Below are 16,291 nucleotides of genomic sequence, written 5' to 3'. Positions count from 1 at the left end.
CACACACACGAGAAAGGAGCTTAGAGGAAAGAGAAATTTTCTTCTTCCCAAACCTGTTTTCCAAAGATGCAGTTAGTTATAACCATTAGGCCCAGTGTTTGGAAACACAGTAGAATACCACATATTTAAGAACCGGACCAGGGCACGTCAGTGTTCCATCAAAAAGATCACACTGTTGCTATTACCTCTTTTCAATTCTTCATTCTGCAAATCAGAGAAACACCTCAGAATCAAGAAAGATACTTCCTATACCAGAAGAACTGTAACACACACTTAACCCTGAATAAAGACACCCAGATTAAGACCAAGACTGGTGATGTTAATCACAGGCATAAAATATAACATAGAATAAAATTTCTAAGACCCCTTCTGCAAGAGCTCACATTCCAAAGGTGCAAGGATAAATCACTAATCTAAACCCCAAGTGGAATCTAAATCAAAACTAGAACTTTGCCCTGCACGGTCAGCATGATGCTTTCAGGAACACACAAATTATGGGCAAGTTAATTGTTAGGGTGTTGTTTTTAAACCAATCCTGCACTAAGGGATGCAGGATTACACGTGACCTGATTTTTCACACTTTCTCTGCCTACAGTCCTCTATAAGATGGGTATTTGATGATAGAAGGCTGTAGCTAAATTGTCTTGTCTGTTTTAAAAGTTTTTTTTGCGGGGGGAGGCAGGGGGCTGGTGAAGGCCGACTCTTAACTCATCCAGCATTCCCTGGCACTGTCTCCATCAATCAGAACGTTCAATGAATCAAACTTCTGACCACACTGGACAGATGTTGGCTAAATTTAGCTTTGCATCAGCAAACACTCTGGCTCAGAATAGCTCAGGGAGCTCTCATCTTACCCTTAGACAGTGATTCTTCTAAGGCTGTTTTTCCATGGCAGGCCAAGGCAGGGCAAGGGGTACTCCACGTGCTCTCTTAATGACCATTGTTAAGAGACTGGCCCAAGGTTGAGAGAATCTGATGGGCCACAGCAAAACCATTTATCCCCAGCTCTCCATGGTGGGAACACGAGGTTAGCTGTAGATCACACTTCCTGTGTTACAAGCAGTTTGCAGCAATGGCCCGACATGCTCTATGGTCCTTGAACCACGTCCCGTATTACTCAGCCATCTAAGTCTAGCTTCCCTGAATCTCTTGCTTCTCTGAACTAGATGTGGCCAAGTTCTATAAATAGACAGCAAGCAGACGTGGTTCTGTCAATCTTCTTATATTCTGGCAGGATAACATATTTTAAAATTATAAAAATATCTATGTCTTCATCACTCTAAAATTATTACATAATACACGATTTTCTCAGGAAAAAAAAAGTTTATTCTTGTCTCTCCCTACCTCCCAACACTTACAGACCTTAAAACTTTGTAATCATAGCCATCAAAATATCAAATGAAAATCCAAACCAAACTTAAGGGCCCAGTTTGTGCCAGACACTGTGTTACACAAATAGAAAAATGTTTAAGGGGGAAAAAAGCCGAGGCTCCTGTTTTAAATCCCAGATGGACAGTCCATAATAACTTGTGGTGGCATATACATAGGTCACTTCGGATAGTCTGCAATTTCTATTGCACTATTAGCTCACGATCACACTTCTTAAAAGGGCCGTTAGTCGTTACTACTGTATACTTTAATCTCACATGTCACCCAGAAGGGGCCAATACCCCGAGATAGCTGAGACCTTGAAAACATGGTATTATACACATGAATGGTAGATTTAAAACAGTGAGTTTGACGAACAGATTATTGCTATTTATGCCTGATCCAATGAAGGGAGGCTCCTCCCCCTGCCTGCCCACATCCTCTACTAAAAAACAAAATCATAAAAATATACATAAGCAGGCTTTATAAATAAATCACATTTTAATCACCTGGCTTTGTTTAATCCACAAAATCAAGTTCACAGCTTTTTATAGTCTGTTTTCCCAAACCATGTGACCTAATGTGTTCTCTGAAACCTTTCATATTTTAAGAAAAACTTGTTCCACCTTTCATTTTGCAACCCCAGAACTGACTTTCCCTACATTCCCCATCAATGGCCAATGCAGTCACCTCAAAGAAACAGTGCTGGAATGGTGGTAAACTACAGTCTCAAAGACCCCCAGAATAGTTAAAGAAAAATAAAAAAGTTATCAAGGAAGACAGCCTCCAGTGTTCCCTGAACGGCCCTCCCTGAACATCTCACTCGCTGAAACCTTGCATCCTGTGGCCGCTCTGGCCAGGACCCTGGAGCATTCTGTTCCTTCTGCCATCTGTAGCAGGTTCTGCAGGGCTGAAAAGGTGTTGCACAGACAGGTCTGAAATTTGTTTCTGCTGGTGACCCACGGGGTTCACACCCACCCCAGGCCAGCAGCAGTTCTCAGCCCGTGTGCCCTGAGCCGGCTGAGAGCCATGGCAGACTGAAGGCTCGTGACATGCATTACGCAGTTCCTAAACAAACAGAAACAAGGGTTTCCATTTGCTGTATTTCCCATTCTTCTGGGAACTTTCCCCCTTGGAGGTCAGTTTCCCTGGAGCCGAACTCCTCAGCCCTGGAAGTAACACATGTACTGAGGGATTCGCATGCCTTGCCACCGAGTCCCACCTAAGTGTCACTAGCTTGGCAGAGATCTCTGGAGTTCAGAGAGAGAAGAGGAAATGCCCCTTATTCCATCAACTGTGACAACACATCTCTGCCATCTCAAGTAGCAAACTCTAAGGAAGAGAAGTTTCTACATGGTAACACTAATGCAAAAACCTCGGGCTAGGATCACACCGATTCAACAGCCTATACAGGGAAGTCCTTAGGTTTCTCTTACCCGTGCCCCACCCCCACCCCCGCCCACAACTTGGTAGAGAAGGGTTTGTTTTTATCCCCACCAGAGTAGAAAACCTTTGCATCATTATTATAGTCTAAAAATTCACACTGGTTTCTCAATACTTTCTACCAAGAGGTCAGATACTGTATTTCAAATGAAATACCCAGATGCTTTTTTTTTTTTTTTTGCTAGAGACTAACCTGAGGGCCACTGGCTACAGCACAGATTAAACCTGCAGTTTCTTCCCCTTTCCTCCAACCAAAAGCATCAAACCTTGAGCAGCAAGCTCCTTGAAAGAGAAAACCAGAAAACTCCTGATCTGCAGTGATCAACACGAACACAGGGAATGCTCCTCGAAAGACTGACCAGGAAAGCTTGGTGGTGGTTTTTCTTCTTTAACTTGGGCAAATCACACAGGCCTTCGAGGCTCACCCCACTCCTGTTCCTAGAACAAAAAATGTTATTTGAAAATTTCTCACTCCCTTACAATATACTGAGGGAGAAGAGATTTCTGCTTTACCCCCTACTAAAAACTAAAATTAACGGGACCCTATAAACAAGTCAGGCAGCCAACATGATGCTGGTAAGCTCAGCAAAAGATGACGGGGTTGAGGAGAGAAGAATCTCAGGGAGAGAGTGCTAGGGTCCTAGTTAGGCAAGTCCTAGCATGAATAGTTTAGTGCTCTTCATCAGATGAAAGGCCTTCAATTTCATCTCTGTCTCCCCCAATTGCCATCCAGAAGGCTTTGGCCACCTGTGGAGAGAAGCAAGCAACAGAGTTCAGGCAACACCTAAACTTCAGCTCGTTTCATGTCACACACAGAACTGATTAAGACTTAAAACTCTTGCTCTTCAGTGCTCTGACAACATCTATCAAAACCCCTGAACACCCTGATCCAGGACTTCTACTCCTAGACTTTATACTGAGGATATAATCAGAACTGTATACGTAAGTGACGTATAGGGATATGAACAACTTCACTACAGAAAAAAAAAAAAAAAGGCACATGACTGAAATGTCCAAAGGGGCAGTGGATAAGTAAGTTATGACACAGTCATACAATGGAATACCATAAACCATATACCTTTCTTGCCAAGAACATGTGTTGGTAATAACCAACCCAACCCAAACAAAATAACTAAGAGTCGTCCAGCCTAACAGCTAGGAAGGCAAACATTCTAAGCCTCAATATTCCACATCACTCAACATACATTGGAAAATCCTGGCTAGATGGCAGCAACTAAATATTCAAATAATTATAAGTGAATATCCAACAGAAAGTTCACAGTAAGACGCTTTAGAAGTAAACGAGTGTGACATATAATTCTTGCAGCACTGGGCCTGCAGTACGTAAGTAAATACCTGACTCATTTTCTCACCTTTTCTGCATGCATCTTTCTTTGCTCATGAGGAAGCGTCGCAGCCTTGTCTAGGGGGAAAATACATCTTAAGAAATTCATCTAATTGCACAGGAGAATCTGGAGTGCATAGATGTTCTAACACTAGAAGATAGGTTGCAAAAACACATGTTTATGGTGGAGTCATTACAGCTGTTAGATAGTTTAAGTCTTCCAAATCTTCCAGATGGGAATGATGTGAGTAAATTGGTAGGGATCTTACTGATTCCATGTTAATGAGACAGACTGAAAGAAACAGACAGGCAAGAGAAGAAGGAAAAAGAAAAAGAATGAAAAAAGAGGAGAATTTTCCTAACGAAATTTTTACCAACAGAGGATGGCACAGTCCCACAGTATCTACATTTCTCAGCTGAGGCCAAAGCATGGAATGCTATTAGCAATTACAAAGTAAAATCCTACTAGATAAAACAGAGGCACATCACTATGGAAACCTGTAAGACCCAATGGATCCAGTTACCTTTCATTTCTTTTAACTTTGAAAACAGTCTTTCAAAATTCTCCAAATCTCCTCCGCCTGTAGTAAGACTGGCAAGTTCTTGAATGTCCAGGTCTAACATGGGATCTGCAATAAGGATTTGCCACACAGTATTACGGATGTGCTAAATACACGGAATCCTAAAGCAATCAATCTGGCCTGGATGCAAGTTACCACTGAATGAGGGCCCAGCATGGATCAGCTGTACAGCTCCCGGTACTGTATCCTGCCTGGCTGCTAGGGGGCCCTCACAAATGAACAGGGACTCATTTTATCCTTGAAATAACTGCAATGAGACAAAGAATTCTGTTTCTACCTTTCTTAAGAAAACTAGAGTACAAAGATAGGTGATGGCACTGTGGGTCACCACTAGTAAGTGTGACCTTGGCTTCAGACTTAGGCATGTATGCATGCTCGGTCCTGACTCTTTGGGAGCCTATGGACTGCAGCCTGCCAGGCTCCTCTGTCTCTGGGATTTTCCAGGCAAGAATCCTGGAGTGGGTTGCCGTTTCCTCTTCCAGGGGATCTTCCCAATCTAAGGATCAAACCCTCATCTCCTGTAGCTCCTGCACCGGGAGGCAGATTCTTTACCAGTGAGCCACCTGGGAAGCCAGGATTCAGACTTATGTATTCCCAATTTCTAAAGCCCACACCCTGTACTAAGATATGCGGACTCAATAAATGCCTGAAATTTATAGCATACTTTACTGGACAAGAACCATTTTCACATCTGTTACTGACAACCATATAAGGTGGTTAGGACAGATACCACTGTCCACAATTTACACATGAAGCAACCTGGGTTTAAAAATGAACTCTTCTAAAATTAGAGCTATTCAAAGGCAGAGCCAACCTAAATTCCTATTTTCTCACCACAAATCCTTTACTATTTCTGCTTCAGCATGTGGTTTCTTTATCAAACTTTGTTTTAGACTTTTCACTCAGCCTCCACCCCAGGCTGGCCACGTGCAGGATGTCTTCCCTGACCGTTCCAGCTCACACGTCTCCTTCCTTAAGATTCATCCCGCAACTGGGCTTCACAGAGCTGCCTTGGCACGGATACACACTAGTCTGCACTCTCACACCTGCCCACCACTGCTATAATATATGCCACAGGAAGACAGAGTTACAGCTTTGTCTCCGCCGCTGAGTGCTTTACCTGACACGATTCCATTTCGTTTTTCCAACAGCATTGTGAGGAAAGATTTCTTACCCTTACCTTATAGAAGGGGAAACTAAGGTCCTACGGAAACGAAGGAAAGCTAAATAACTTACTCAAGGTCATCCCACTACTACCGGCAGAGTCATGATTCAAACCCAGTTGTCCAGGACTCCAAGTCCATGACTTTACCCATTACATTACAAGGCCTGTCTCTGCATTTCTTAGACTATAAGCTCCTTGACAAGGACGATAACATAATTCTTTGCATCTACTACAGTGCTATACAGATTATTTGATGTCAAAAAAATTTCTGGTTAATAAATTTGTTTTCGTTCAATGGGTATGTCATGGTAGCAGTTGCTATACAGGGCCAGAGACAAAAAATTTGTGATTTATCTGTATACATGGTAATTGAACTATGGATATGGTAAAAATCACTTCATGCTGAAATATAGGTTTGGAAGAGGAGCTTAGATGGAACATTGAGGAATGGAGATATTTAAAGGCTGGGTAAAGGACAGTCCTCTTCCAAAGGAAGAGAAGGAATCCTCAGAGAGGTAGGAAGACCAGGAGATGTGTTGGTTGAGTGAAGAGAAGCTATTGCTTCAGAAAGGGACTGATTCATAACATCAAATGCTGCTAAGAGGTCAAGATGGGGACAGGAGGACATCAATTAGCTCGAGTGGCACAGAAGTTGTTGGTGAGCTGTTTTAGCGGAAAATGGGAACAAGAGCTAGATGAGAATGAGTTGGGGAATGGAAATAAGTAAAGAGAGGAGGAAGATGTGGGGTAGGGAAAGTGTTTTATTTTCGCTGGTTTGGTTTTTCCTTTTTCAAAGAAATCTGAAATAATTTTACTCTTACAAAAAAAGTTGCAAAAATAGTATAGAGCATTCCAATATGCCGTTTCCCCACGCGCCCTTAGTGGTAACATCTTACGTAACTATGGTACAAGTATAAACACCAAGAAGTTAATAATGGAACAGTGCTATTAACTACATACTTCACTCAACCTTCATCAGTTTTTCCACTAGTATCTTTTTTCTGTTCCAGGATTCAGAACTAAGCTGTCAAATCTGCTTAGTCTTCTCCCATTTGTGACAGTTCCTAAGTCTTCCTTTGTCTTTCATGATTCTGACACTTTTGAAGAGTACTGGCCAGTTTTTTGTGTAATGCCCCTTAATTGGGGTTTGTCTGATGTTTTCTTACGACTCAGGTTATGGACCTTTGGCGGGAATACCACAGACATGAGTACCCTTTCAGTGCATCATATTGAGGGGAGATATCAACATGCCATTACTGGTGACGTAACCTTCATCCCTTAAAGGGGTACTTGCCAGGTTTTTCCAGTATAAAGTTACTATTCTCCCTTTGTAACAAGTAATTTGGAAAAGATATTTTTTGACTACGGAGATGCTGTGTTTCTTCTCCAATGTTCATCTACTAATCTCACCATCAGTGGACCTTGCCTGCAACGACTATTACTGTGGCTAAGGGTGATTTTCTATTGCCCTCATCATGTCTACATTTATCAACTGGAATTCTTCTAGGAGGAGTAGCAGCCCTCTCTTTTCCAGGTATGTATTTATTCAATTATTTATTTAAATTAGTATGGATTCATGGATATACATTTTATTTTATAGATTACAGCCTAATACTAATGTTAATTATGTTGGTTGTCAAAATCTTCCAGTGTTAGCCATTGGAAATGCTTTCAGGTTGGTTCCTGTGACCTTTCAACATGCCCTCATCCTTTTTCGAGCACTTCCTTGCTTTCTGGCTTCCCACACAGCTCAGCTGGTAAAGAATCCACCTGCAATGCAGGAGATCCTGGTTCAATTCCTGGGTCGGGAAGATCCCCTAGAGAAGGGATAGGCTAACCACTCCAGAACTCTAGGACTTCCCTTGTGGCTCAGCTGGTAAAGAATCTGCCTGCAGTGTGGGAGACCTGGGTTCGATCCCTGGGTTGGGAAGATTCCCCTGGAGAAGGGAAAGGCTACCTACTCCAGTATTCTGGCCTGGAGAATTCCATGGACTGTATAGTCTATGGGGTCCCAAAGAGTTGGACACGACTGAGTGACTTTCACTTTCACTTTATTTTCTGCCACCATGAGATGCTTCAGGTTCATCCCTCATTTTTCCTGCCCCAGCCCTGAATCACACACTTCTCCAAGTAGCCCTGGTATATTTTCTTGGAGAATGGTATTTAGAAACCAAGATCTAAGTGTTAAGAGTCTCTGTCACTATTAGAGTATTATTGCTTCTGCACCCTCCTAGTGGACTTATACATGCATACCTGCGTGTGTGCTAAGTCACTTCAGTCGTGTCCGACACTGTGATGCTATGGACTGTAGCCCGCCAGGCTCCTCTGTCCTTGGGACTTCCCAGGCAAGAATACTGGAGTGGGTTGCCGTTCCCTTCTCCAGGGGAATCTTCCTGACCCAGGGATCGAACTCAGATGTCTTATGTCTCCTGCACTGGCAAGCAGGTTCTTTCCCACTACCGCCACCTGGGGAGACCACACATGCATACATGTAGTTATACTTATTTCTCCACTACTCAAACTATATTTTAACAAACTAAGAGTTCATACTGATATTTTCAATTCTAGTTCAGTACCAAAGGATTCAACCCAGCCTTCACCTTTCCTTATTAGTAAATTCTTTCTCTGACAGTGAGAAACCTAGCTCTCTTTCCCTATGCTACATTTTCTTATTCTTTCAACCATAATATATGTAAAATATATTTACTTTCAGAATTTCAAACCCATATCCCTGTAAGAATCAAGTCCATTAAGCAGAGTGTAGGATTTCTGTTCAGTTCTTTTTGTTTCTGGCTCATGGCATCCAGTCAGGGCACCATTTCCCCAAGTTCTTTAGGTTAGTTCTTATCCTCCCATCTTCTTCAGTGTGGTCAACGGTTTGTTCTCACGGCAGAGAATTTAGTAGGTTTCAAAGCTAATATGAAGGGTTCAACCGAGAGGACAAGACTGAATAAACCGGAGAGAAATGAAGTTATACATAATTTTTTCTTCTTAATATGTTTCTATAGCCAATTAGTTGAGTTTTTTTATGGATTATTTTATAAACAGAAAAAAATTTTTTAAGACTTATTATTGCACATAGGCCCTCCGTGTCATTAACAGTAGTAGTGATGTGAGTAGTTTCCCAACAAAGGAACATTTCGAGTTATTGTCATCTAAGTGCCCTGGCCTTCCAGCTTTTTGGACAGCAAACTGCATTTCAGTTTCAGCTCCAAGACTTTCTTGTTTGATGCCCTTGGACAAGTTATTAAACTGCTCTGGGCCGCACCTTCATCTTTGTAAAATAACTTCTCTGCCAAACTTCATTACCAAATGAGAATGTGGACATAAAAATACTTTAAAAGAATATGAGAGGGCTTATAAGACTATATTCTTCTTGTTACCAATTCTGACTACTGTAAAATACCATGAAAAAATGGTGGAATATGGAGATATAAAGCTGTTTCACCACCTGGTTCGATCTACTTTAACTCAGATCTTAATCAAGATCCTGCTGAGCCAATCAGTGGTGCCCACAGATTTGTACTGTAATGTATTTACTCTCCCTGCCTTTTCTGCAGCTGCCCACAAGGCTCACATTCATTTGGGGGTCACTACTGATGTCCTTGGACTTCCCTGGAGGCTCGGTGGTAAAGGACCCATTGCAGGTGACAAAGTTTCGATCCCTAGGTATGGAAGATCCCCTGGAGAAGGAAATGGCGACCCACACCAATATTCTTACCTGGGAAATCCCATGGACAGAGGAGCCCGGCGGGTTACAGTCCATTGGGTCGCAAAAGAGCAACTAAACGATAACCACGATCAGTGTCCTTCCCTCACCCCCGTTTAGAGTCACCTTCCCTTTGCATGACTTATGCCCCAATGCATGGGCTTTGGCAAGTTCCACAGAGCGGTCACTTGGCAGCCACACAGCACTTACCCACAGTGCTATCGACCTGCGCGTCTGCTGTGTTAGAAGCAGCCCCTCGATGATCCAAGAGGGATTCGGTCCTCTCTGCTGCTGGCACACAGGGCTGCTGTGGAGAAATACACACACGAGTCACAATCTAACAGGAGGCTGCTTCCAAACTAACTCCAAAAAGGCTCACAGTTCCACTCACTGCTCAGCTTTAGAGAAGCAGTAATAGGAGCGAGACACAAGGAGGGATGGAAGAAGGATCCAGGTCACATTATTTAAAAAAAAAGGCCAGAGATTCACTAACTTGGGGCTGTTTTTCCTCAGGGATAGAAAAGTGTTATGATTTTGCCTTTGACTATTAAAAACATATTGTTTGTTTCAAATCACGTTTTACTCAAAACCTGAAAATGGACACAAGCCCATCACAAAACAGCTCAGAGACGGAAGAAGGTGGTCCTGGGCAGACAGTGCGGCCCTACCTAACGTGCTCACGACTCCAGCATGCTGGCCAGGACAGACATGGGCCAGAGTCCTTGCGGACAGAGGGCTGAAGCCAGCCCTCTAAGCTCATTAAGGGCAAGGGCCTTCCTCAGATTGGAGAGCACACAGGAAGTACTTAAAAGAACCATTAATTTTGTTTTATATTTGAAGATCTGGGGGGAAATTTCAGCCTCAAGGAAATTCTAGCATGTTTTTAAAAGCAGTTAGCAAAAACACATGGAACAGCCCAAATTGTAAACATCTTGAAAGGGCTTACTGCTTTAATACCAACCTAGCCTGCTCTTAACAGACAGCAGGGTCCTTGTACCTATTTCTGATATTCTCTACCACTTCTTAAATGGAAAGGAAAAGACGATGAATGGTGTAGAGATTCATAATAATGAGTAGAAAGAAAGAAAGGCCAAAGCAGAGAAAAGATCCAGGAAAAATCTTCACCTCTGAATGGCAGGTCTCTGCTGATCCAATGCTATGGTTTGCCCCAGTCAATGAGCTGAGAAGGTTAAGGCCTTGGTTCCTCTCTGAAGAGAAAAAGTACAATTAGTGAAATGTTTTATTTACATTTAAAGCTGTTAAAATGACTGTGATGATGATATAATAGCTATTTCCTCGTTATAAAAGTTTTAGCTATAAAAAAGTTACTATTAATTACAAACCCCTCTAAATTCTGAATAACTTTGAAATCAAGGCGTATTAGTCCAGATCAAATATATGGCAGAGCCATTATAACAAAAGGCTGCTCAGTAGTTCTGTTTGCAAAGATTAACGGCACTGATGTTTTAATAGCTACTATAAACTAATACTTCAGTGTCTAAACAATTAAAAAACATTAAAAAGAATCAACGTCAAGGCATCATTACCAGATGAAAATGAACATTCGTGCTTTCTTGAAATTCAGCTCTGTTTAATTCAGTTAAGGTTCCCAATACTTTCAGTATTTACATTTATTAGGTAGTGTTAGTCACTCAGTGGTGTCTGACTATGCGACTCCATGGACTGTAGCCCACCAGGCTCCTCTGTCTATGGAATTCTCCAGGCAAGAATACTGGAGAGGATAGCCATCCTCTTCTCCAGAGGATCTTCCCAACCCTGAGATCAAACCAGCACCTCCTCCTGCATTGGCAGGCGTATTCTTTATCACTGAGCCGTCAGGGAAGCCCAGGAATATTCTTAGGATCAGGAAAACTGGAGGGAAAACCAAACAACAACAACAACAATAAAAAGCCCCCCAAACAAAAAATCACTGCCTGAGAGCAGAATGTGAAACCCATAATTTAAGAAGCTAGCAGCACAGAAGTCACAGAACTGCTCTCTCAAAAAGATAATTCCCTCCTAGATCACTTTTCCTCTCCCTGTGGCTTCCCTGGCTCCATTCTCAACTCTCTTCAAACCACCTACAAACTTGCAAGGTGTTCTTCCCTACTGGGTGAAACCTGTCATAAGTCACACAGAGCACCACAGAAAGACAAGCACTTGCAGGCTAGTTGGGGAGCTCTGCCTTGGAAACTGGGATGGAGCCTGACTGGGGCACGTGGAATCTAGACCTGCAGCTTTTTCCAGGCTGACCTCTTACCACGTGGGCAGTCACCTACTTACTGCAGGCAGTTATCTACCTGAGTCAGCACCTATGCTTTAAGTTTACAAAGGCACTAGGCGGCACCAAGTGTCTGCTGCTGCCTTGCTGCCTTCCCTGCTCCACAGCCAAAGGTGCACACGTCCTCCTGGAGCCCCCCTCACCCCTCAGCCAAACTGCCCACTTGGTGAGGAATTCTCCAGGCCCAGTGCTTGGGTATGCCCCCCATCCAAGGACCAGACACTAAGGTTTCATCAAGGCAGGCCATGGAGGCTCAGAGGCTGAGAAAAGCAGATCCGTGGGATGTCCCACACTGATGGTTTCACAGAGCCTGGGGGTGTTTGTTCAAACATCAACATAATTCTTTTTTGTGGCCAAAGTGCTATAGACTCTAAAGCAGTTGAAAGTAGTTATGCACTACTCATGGATTTTACATGTCACGAGGATACATGAGAGTTCTTAAAAAATACTTCAGGCTCTTTGCACAAAAGGCATAATCTGAGTAACAGAGTACTGATGTAAGGGAGCCGTCACTTCCATTACTGGAAATCACTTGGACTCTGGGTAATTTTCAAATCAGTACACAAGTCTCTCCATATTCCAATTCCACGGCTTATGTTTTTCCTTTGTTGGGCATTACCTAAACTTGGCAGGCCAAACTGCAATCCGTGAAGAATAATACAATACAATGTCAGTTTAGATGTGCTATTTAGACCCAAATGGTCTATTTAAAATCCCTCATTCTTTACAGTGGCTGCCTCCAAGGAAAGGATCTGGGATGGACAGGAGAGCAGGAGTTGGCCTCATCACTGCATACCGTAAAACTTTGTGTACCTTTTAACGTTTGTTCCATATTCATGTGTTTGCCTATTTAAAGATAAAACATTTAATGATTAAATGCTATGTGTGTTTAACAACCATCACAACAAAAAACCCCTGGTTTGTCCCATTCTAATAATGAATAAAACTATGAAAAGAGTCCAAATAGGTGGGAAGAAGACAGGGCTAGTGGTCAAATAGGCCTGACCTACTAGTGTGACCTTGGACAAGTCAATCATGCTGTGTCTCAATTTTCTGATCTGTTTAAAAAAAAAAAAAAAAGCATTGCTAAAATGGTTGTTAAGGCCCTTTCTGCTCTAGAGGTTTGTGATTTTAAGAAGTGGCATTCTTCAGCTTCTCTTGACAGTCAACTCTGAAATAAGTATTTTAAGTTACTTCATAGAAAAAGATGAAGCAAAAATTCCAAAATCCCTTTTAAGATCTATAGATGTTATGAATTTATAATCAGGTTTCAGGCTAATGAAAGCTGGAAGAACTTTGGCTCAGTATTTTCTTATAAACAATGGAGAATTTGGCCAACTAACATGAGTTCACTATGTTCCACTGCTTATATTTTAAGGAAGTTAGAGACAAAAATTTTCACAATTAGAAAAGCATGTTAATGTTGCTCAAAAAACCTGGATGCTTTAAACACCCATGGTTTTAAAGAAACTTTCCATTTTCCCTGAGTTCAATGTTTAGCAAAACTCTACCCATGTGCACCCACTGTAAAACTACTGTTCTAACAGGTAAGAATCACCTAAATCTTGTCTTGTTTGCCAGATTTTTCTCCCCAGGATTCGGGGCATGGAAATGTCATCCCTGTTAAGAATTTATTCTTTTAGCTGACAGCTGTTGAAACTGACTTTAGCATCTCTGGTTTTACTGACACCACAAAATTCCAGACTAAGAAGGAATAAATTTGTCTACTCGATGGATTCTTCTGGAACTTCAGAGCTACAGAAAGGGGAAGTTGTTAAGTGACGCAAATTAAATAAGTATACTAAACTCTGGTCCTAAAAACACTAATTCAGTACTGATCATCTGCATAGAATTCCTCAAGGAAATGTCAGAAACAAAACCAGAGCATTTAGAATTAAGATTAGAAATGGAAAATTCCAGCCTTGTGGAAATATATGAAATTATTTGGATATCTCTTTATAAATCTAAAGGAACACTGTTATTTATCTTCTACAAAATTTGTTAAATTTATTTATCTTTAATTGAAGGATAACTGCTTTTACAGTATTGCATTGGTTTCTGTCAAATATCAACATGAATCGAGGTTTTCTCTTTTTTTTTTTTTTAACAGAGTAAACTATAACTCAGAGAGATTAGGTAACTTCTTCAAAGTCACACAACTAGAACCTGAACGTGAAATTCAGAACTCTTTGATTCTACTTCCCATTCTAGGGCTTCCCTGGTGGTTCAGCGGAAGGTATAGTTCGATCCCTGATCCATGAAGATCCCATATGCAGGGGAAGACTAAGCCTCTGCACCACAACTACTGAGCCTGCGCCCTGGAGCCCGGGGGGCTGCAACTACTGAGCCCACAAACCCCAGCTGGTGAAAGCCCGTACGCCCTACACCCACTGCTCTGCAACAAGAGAAGCCACCGCAACGAGAAGCCCATGCACTGCAACAGGAGAGGAGCCCCTGCTCGCTGCACCTAAAGAAAGCCCACACAGCAACGAAGATCCAGCACAGCCAAACGTAAATAAATAAAACGATTTTAAAAATCTCCATCCTAATTAATTTGCATTAAGCCCAAAGGTATCATATAAAGAGCAAACCGGCATTAAATGCTTAACATACAAATACTGAATATGACAATACAAATATTGAATATGATGGCACAAACTTGGATCAAGTGCAAGAAGATATCCTTTTATTCACAGAGTTCTCTTTTATCTGTAATCCTTTATTATATCCCTGGTTTAGGCTGATTTCAACTGAAATAAGATGAACAGCTGAGAACTGAATAATTAACTACATACCGCTTCAGTGCCTCTCACTAACTTATCCTAGCCCAGCCCCCGTTACTCTGGAGGCACTGGTCACATAAAACCCGTGGCAGACAGGTGGTGAGCCCCAGTGTCCCTTCACTGTGCCTTCAAGGACATGTAGACAAGGGCTTCCCAAACTCACCACTTTGGACATCTGCGCGTGTATGGGGGCGTCCTGTACATCCCCACCTATACTACCAAATCCCTGTGGCACTGCCAAATGTCCCCAGGGTGGGGGCAAAACCTTGAGTTAAGAACCACTGATAAAAATCTTGGAGAAGGAAATGGCAACCCACTCCAGCATTCTCGCCTGGAGAATCCCAGAGAAGGAGGAGCCTGGTAGGCTACAGTCTACGGGGTCGCAAAGAGTTGCTCACATCTAGTTAGGACAGGAAATTCGGGCCTAAAACGCTCAGGTTTTAAGTCATTTGTTGTAAGGATTTTTCAATGGAAAGGTAATAAAAGCACTTTGGAGTCAATCTTTATATCCTGTCAGCATCACAGACCACCTCTGCCTGCTCTGGGAAACTTCTCTAAATGGTTTCCACTCCTCAGTCCCACCTGCCTTGTTGTCCTTACTGTGGCAGCATAACACCTACCTTGAGTCTATCTGCTGTTCTAAACTAGATTAGAAACTCCGTGCAGACAGAGACAGGAGTTTAGGGTTCTTCCACCTTGCAGAGCCCACAGCACAGTGCTAAGCCTACGGGGGGATGTGGAGAGATATCCGCTGACAGCCTGATGTGCTGTTAGACAGAGGCTGCAAGTATGACAGAAGGTTTTACTTCAAATTTATATGTATTGCTCACAATATTTGAATTTCTATGACTACACCCCCAAAATGTCTTAGATGATATGTTATATATTTTCCGTGTGCATATCTTAGCTTTTATTCCTTTCTTTATTTTTTTGGCTGCATCACGTGGCATGTGGGATCTTAGTTCCTTGGCCAGGGATCAAACCTGCACCTCCCACACTGGAAGCACAGTCTTAACCACTGGACCACCAGGGAAATCCCCAGCTTTTATTTGTTTAAAGCACCAATTATTTGGCATCATCTCGTCACACAAAGTTTTCCTGTATTTTAAGTCTTCTTTACATCCCCTTTCTCTCCCCACAAAGTAATTTTTTTCTACCCATGTGATAAGATGATCAAATTTACCATAATCACAACTAAGATACCTCAACTTATACAGAGAAGAGGTATGTTTTTTAATAATATTTTAAAAACATACCATATTATTTGCATAAAAACTGTTATGCAAATACACTACTCCGTCCAAAATGATTTCATTAGTATTAGGAAAGTAAGCGTATACTTTTATCTCACATTCCACTTCTGTTCTGACAAATGGAAATGACATGTTCTTAAAATCACAAAAGAATCAGAATTGACTTATTCTCTTTTTCTAAACTACTGCTTAAAAAGGGTAAAATTATAAAGTATATTATTAAATACAGCACATCTTTAGGAAAATAGGCTTAAGCACTAAATCTGGCTCCATCACCAGCTTTGAATTCAGAAAAGTCAATCTCTGACACTTGTAACACATGCTCACAAGTGAAGAACTGTCTCTGCCAATACCTGAACATGT

At 41.9% G+C, this 16,291-nt stretch overlaps 1 protein-coding gene across 4 annotated transcripts in view; it reads right to left on the bottom strand.

Moving 5' to 3' along the window:
- Positions 1-2,004: 2,004 nt before the first annotated feature.
- LOC120860897 (alpha- and gamma-adaptin-binding protein p34) overlaps positions 2,005-16,291 on the bottom strand; it is a 70,797-nt gene continuing 56,510 nt past the window's right edge. The window contains exons 6-10 of one of the 4 annotated variants that reach the window (XM_040236611.1): positions 10,737-10,819; positions 9,822-9,918; positions 4,681-4,785; positions 4,185-4,234; positions 2,005-3,558 (exon numbers count right to left, since the gene is read on the bottom strand). In XM_040236611.1, the coding sequence (XP_040092545.1) occupies positions 3,481-3,558; positions 4,185-4,234; positions 4,681-4,785; positions 9,822-9,918; positions 10,737-10,819 (413 nt within the window). In that variant the 3' untranslated portion in view covers positions 2,005-3,480. The remainder of the gene's footprint in view (positions 3,559-4,184; positions 4,235-4,680; positions 4,786-9,821; positions 9,919-10,736; positions 10,820-16,291) is intronic. The other 3 variants (XM_040236612.1, XM_040236613.1, XM_040236614.1) reach the window with 3 other exon arrangements.

Source organism: Oryx dammah, unplaced genomic scaffold (genome assembly GCF_014754425.2).
Source record: "Oryx dammah isolate SB20612 unplaced genomic scaffold, SCBI_Odam_1.1 HiC_scaffold_11209, whole genome shotgun sequence".
Classification (NCBI taxonomy): domain Eukaryota; kingdom Metazoa; phylum Chordata; class Mammalia; order Artiodactyla; family Bovidae; genus Oryx; species Oryx dammah.
The sequence above is the reverse complement of the archived record's forward strand: the minus strand, read 5'-3'. Positions and strand labels throughout refer to the sequence as shown.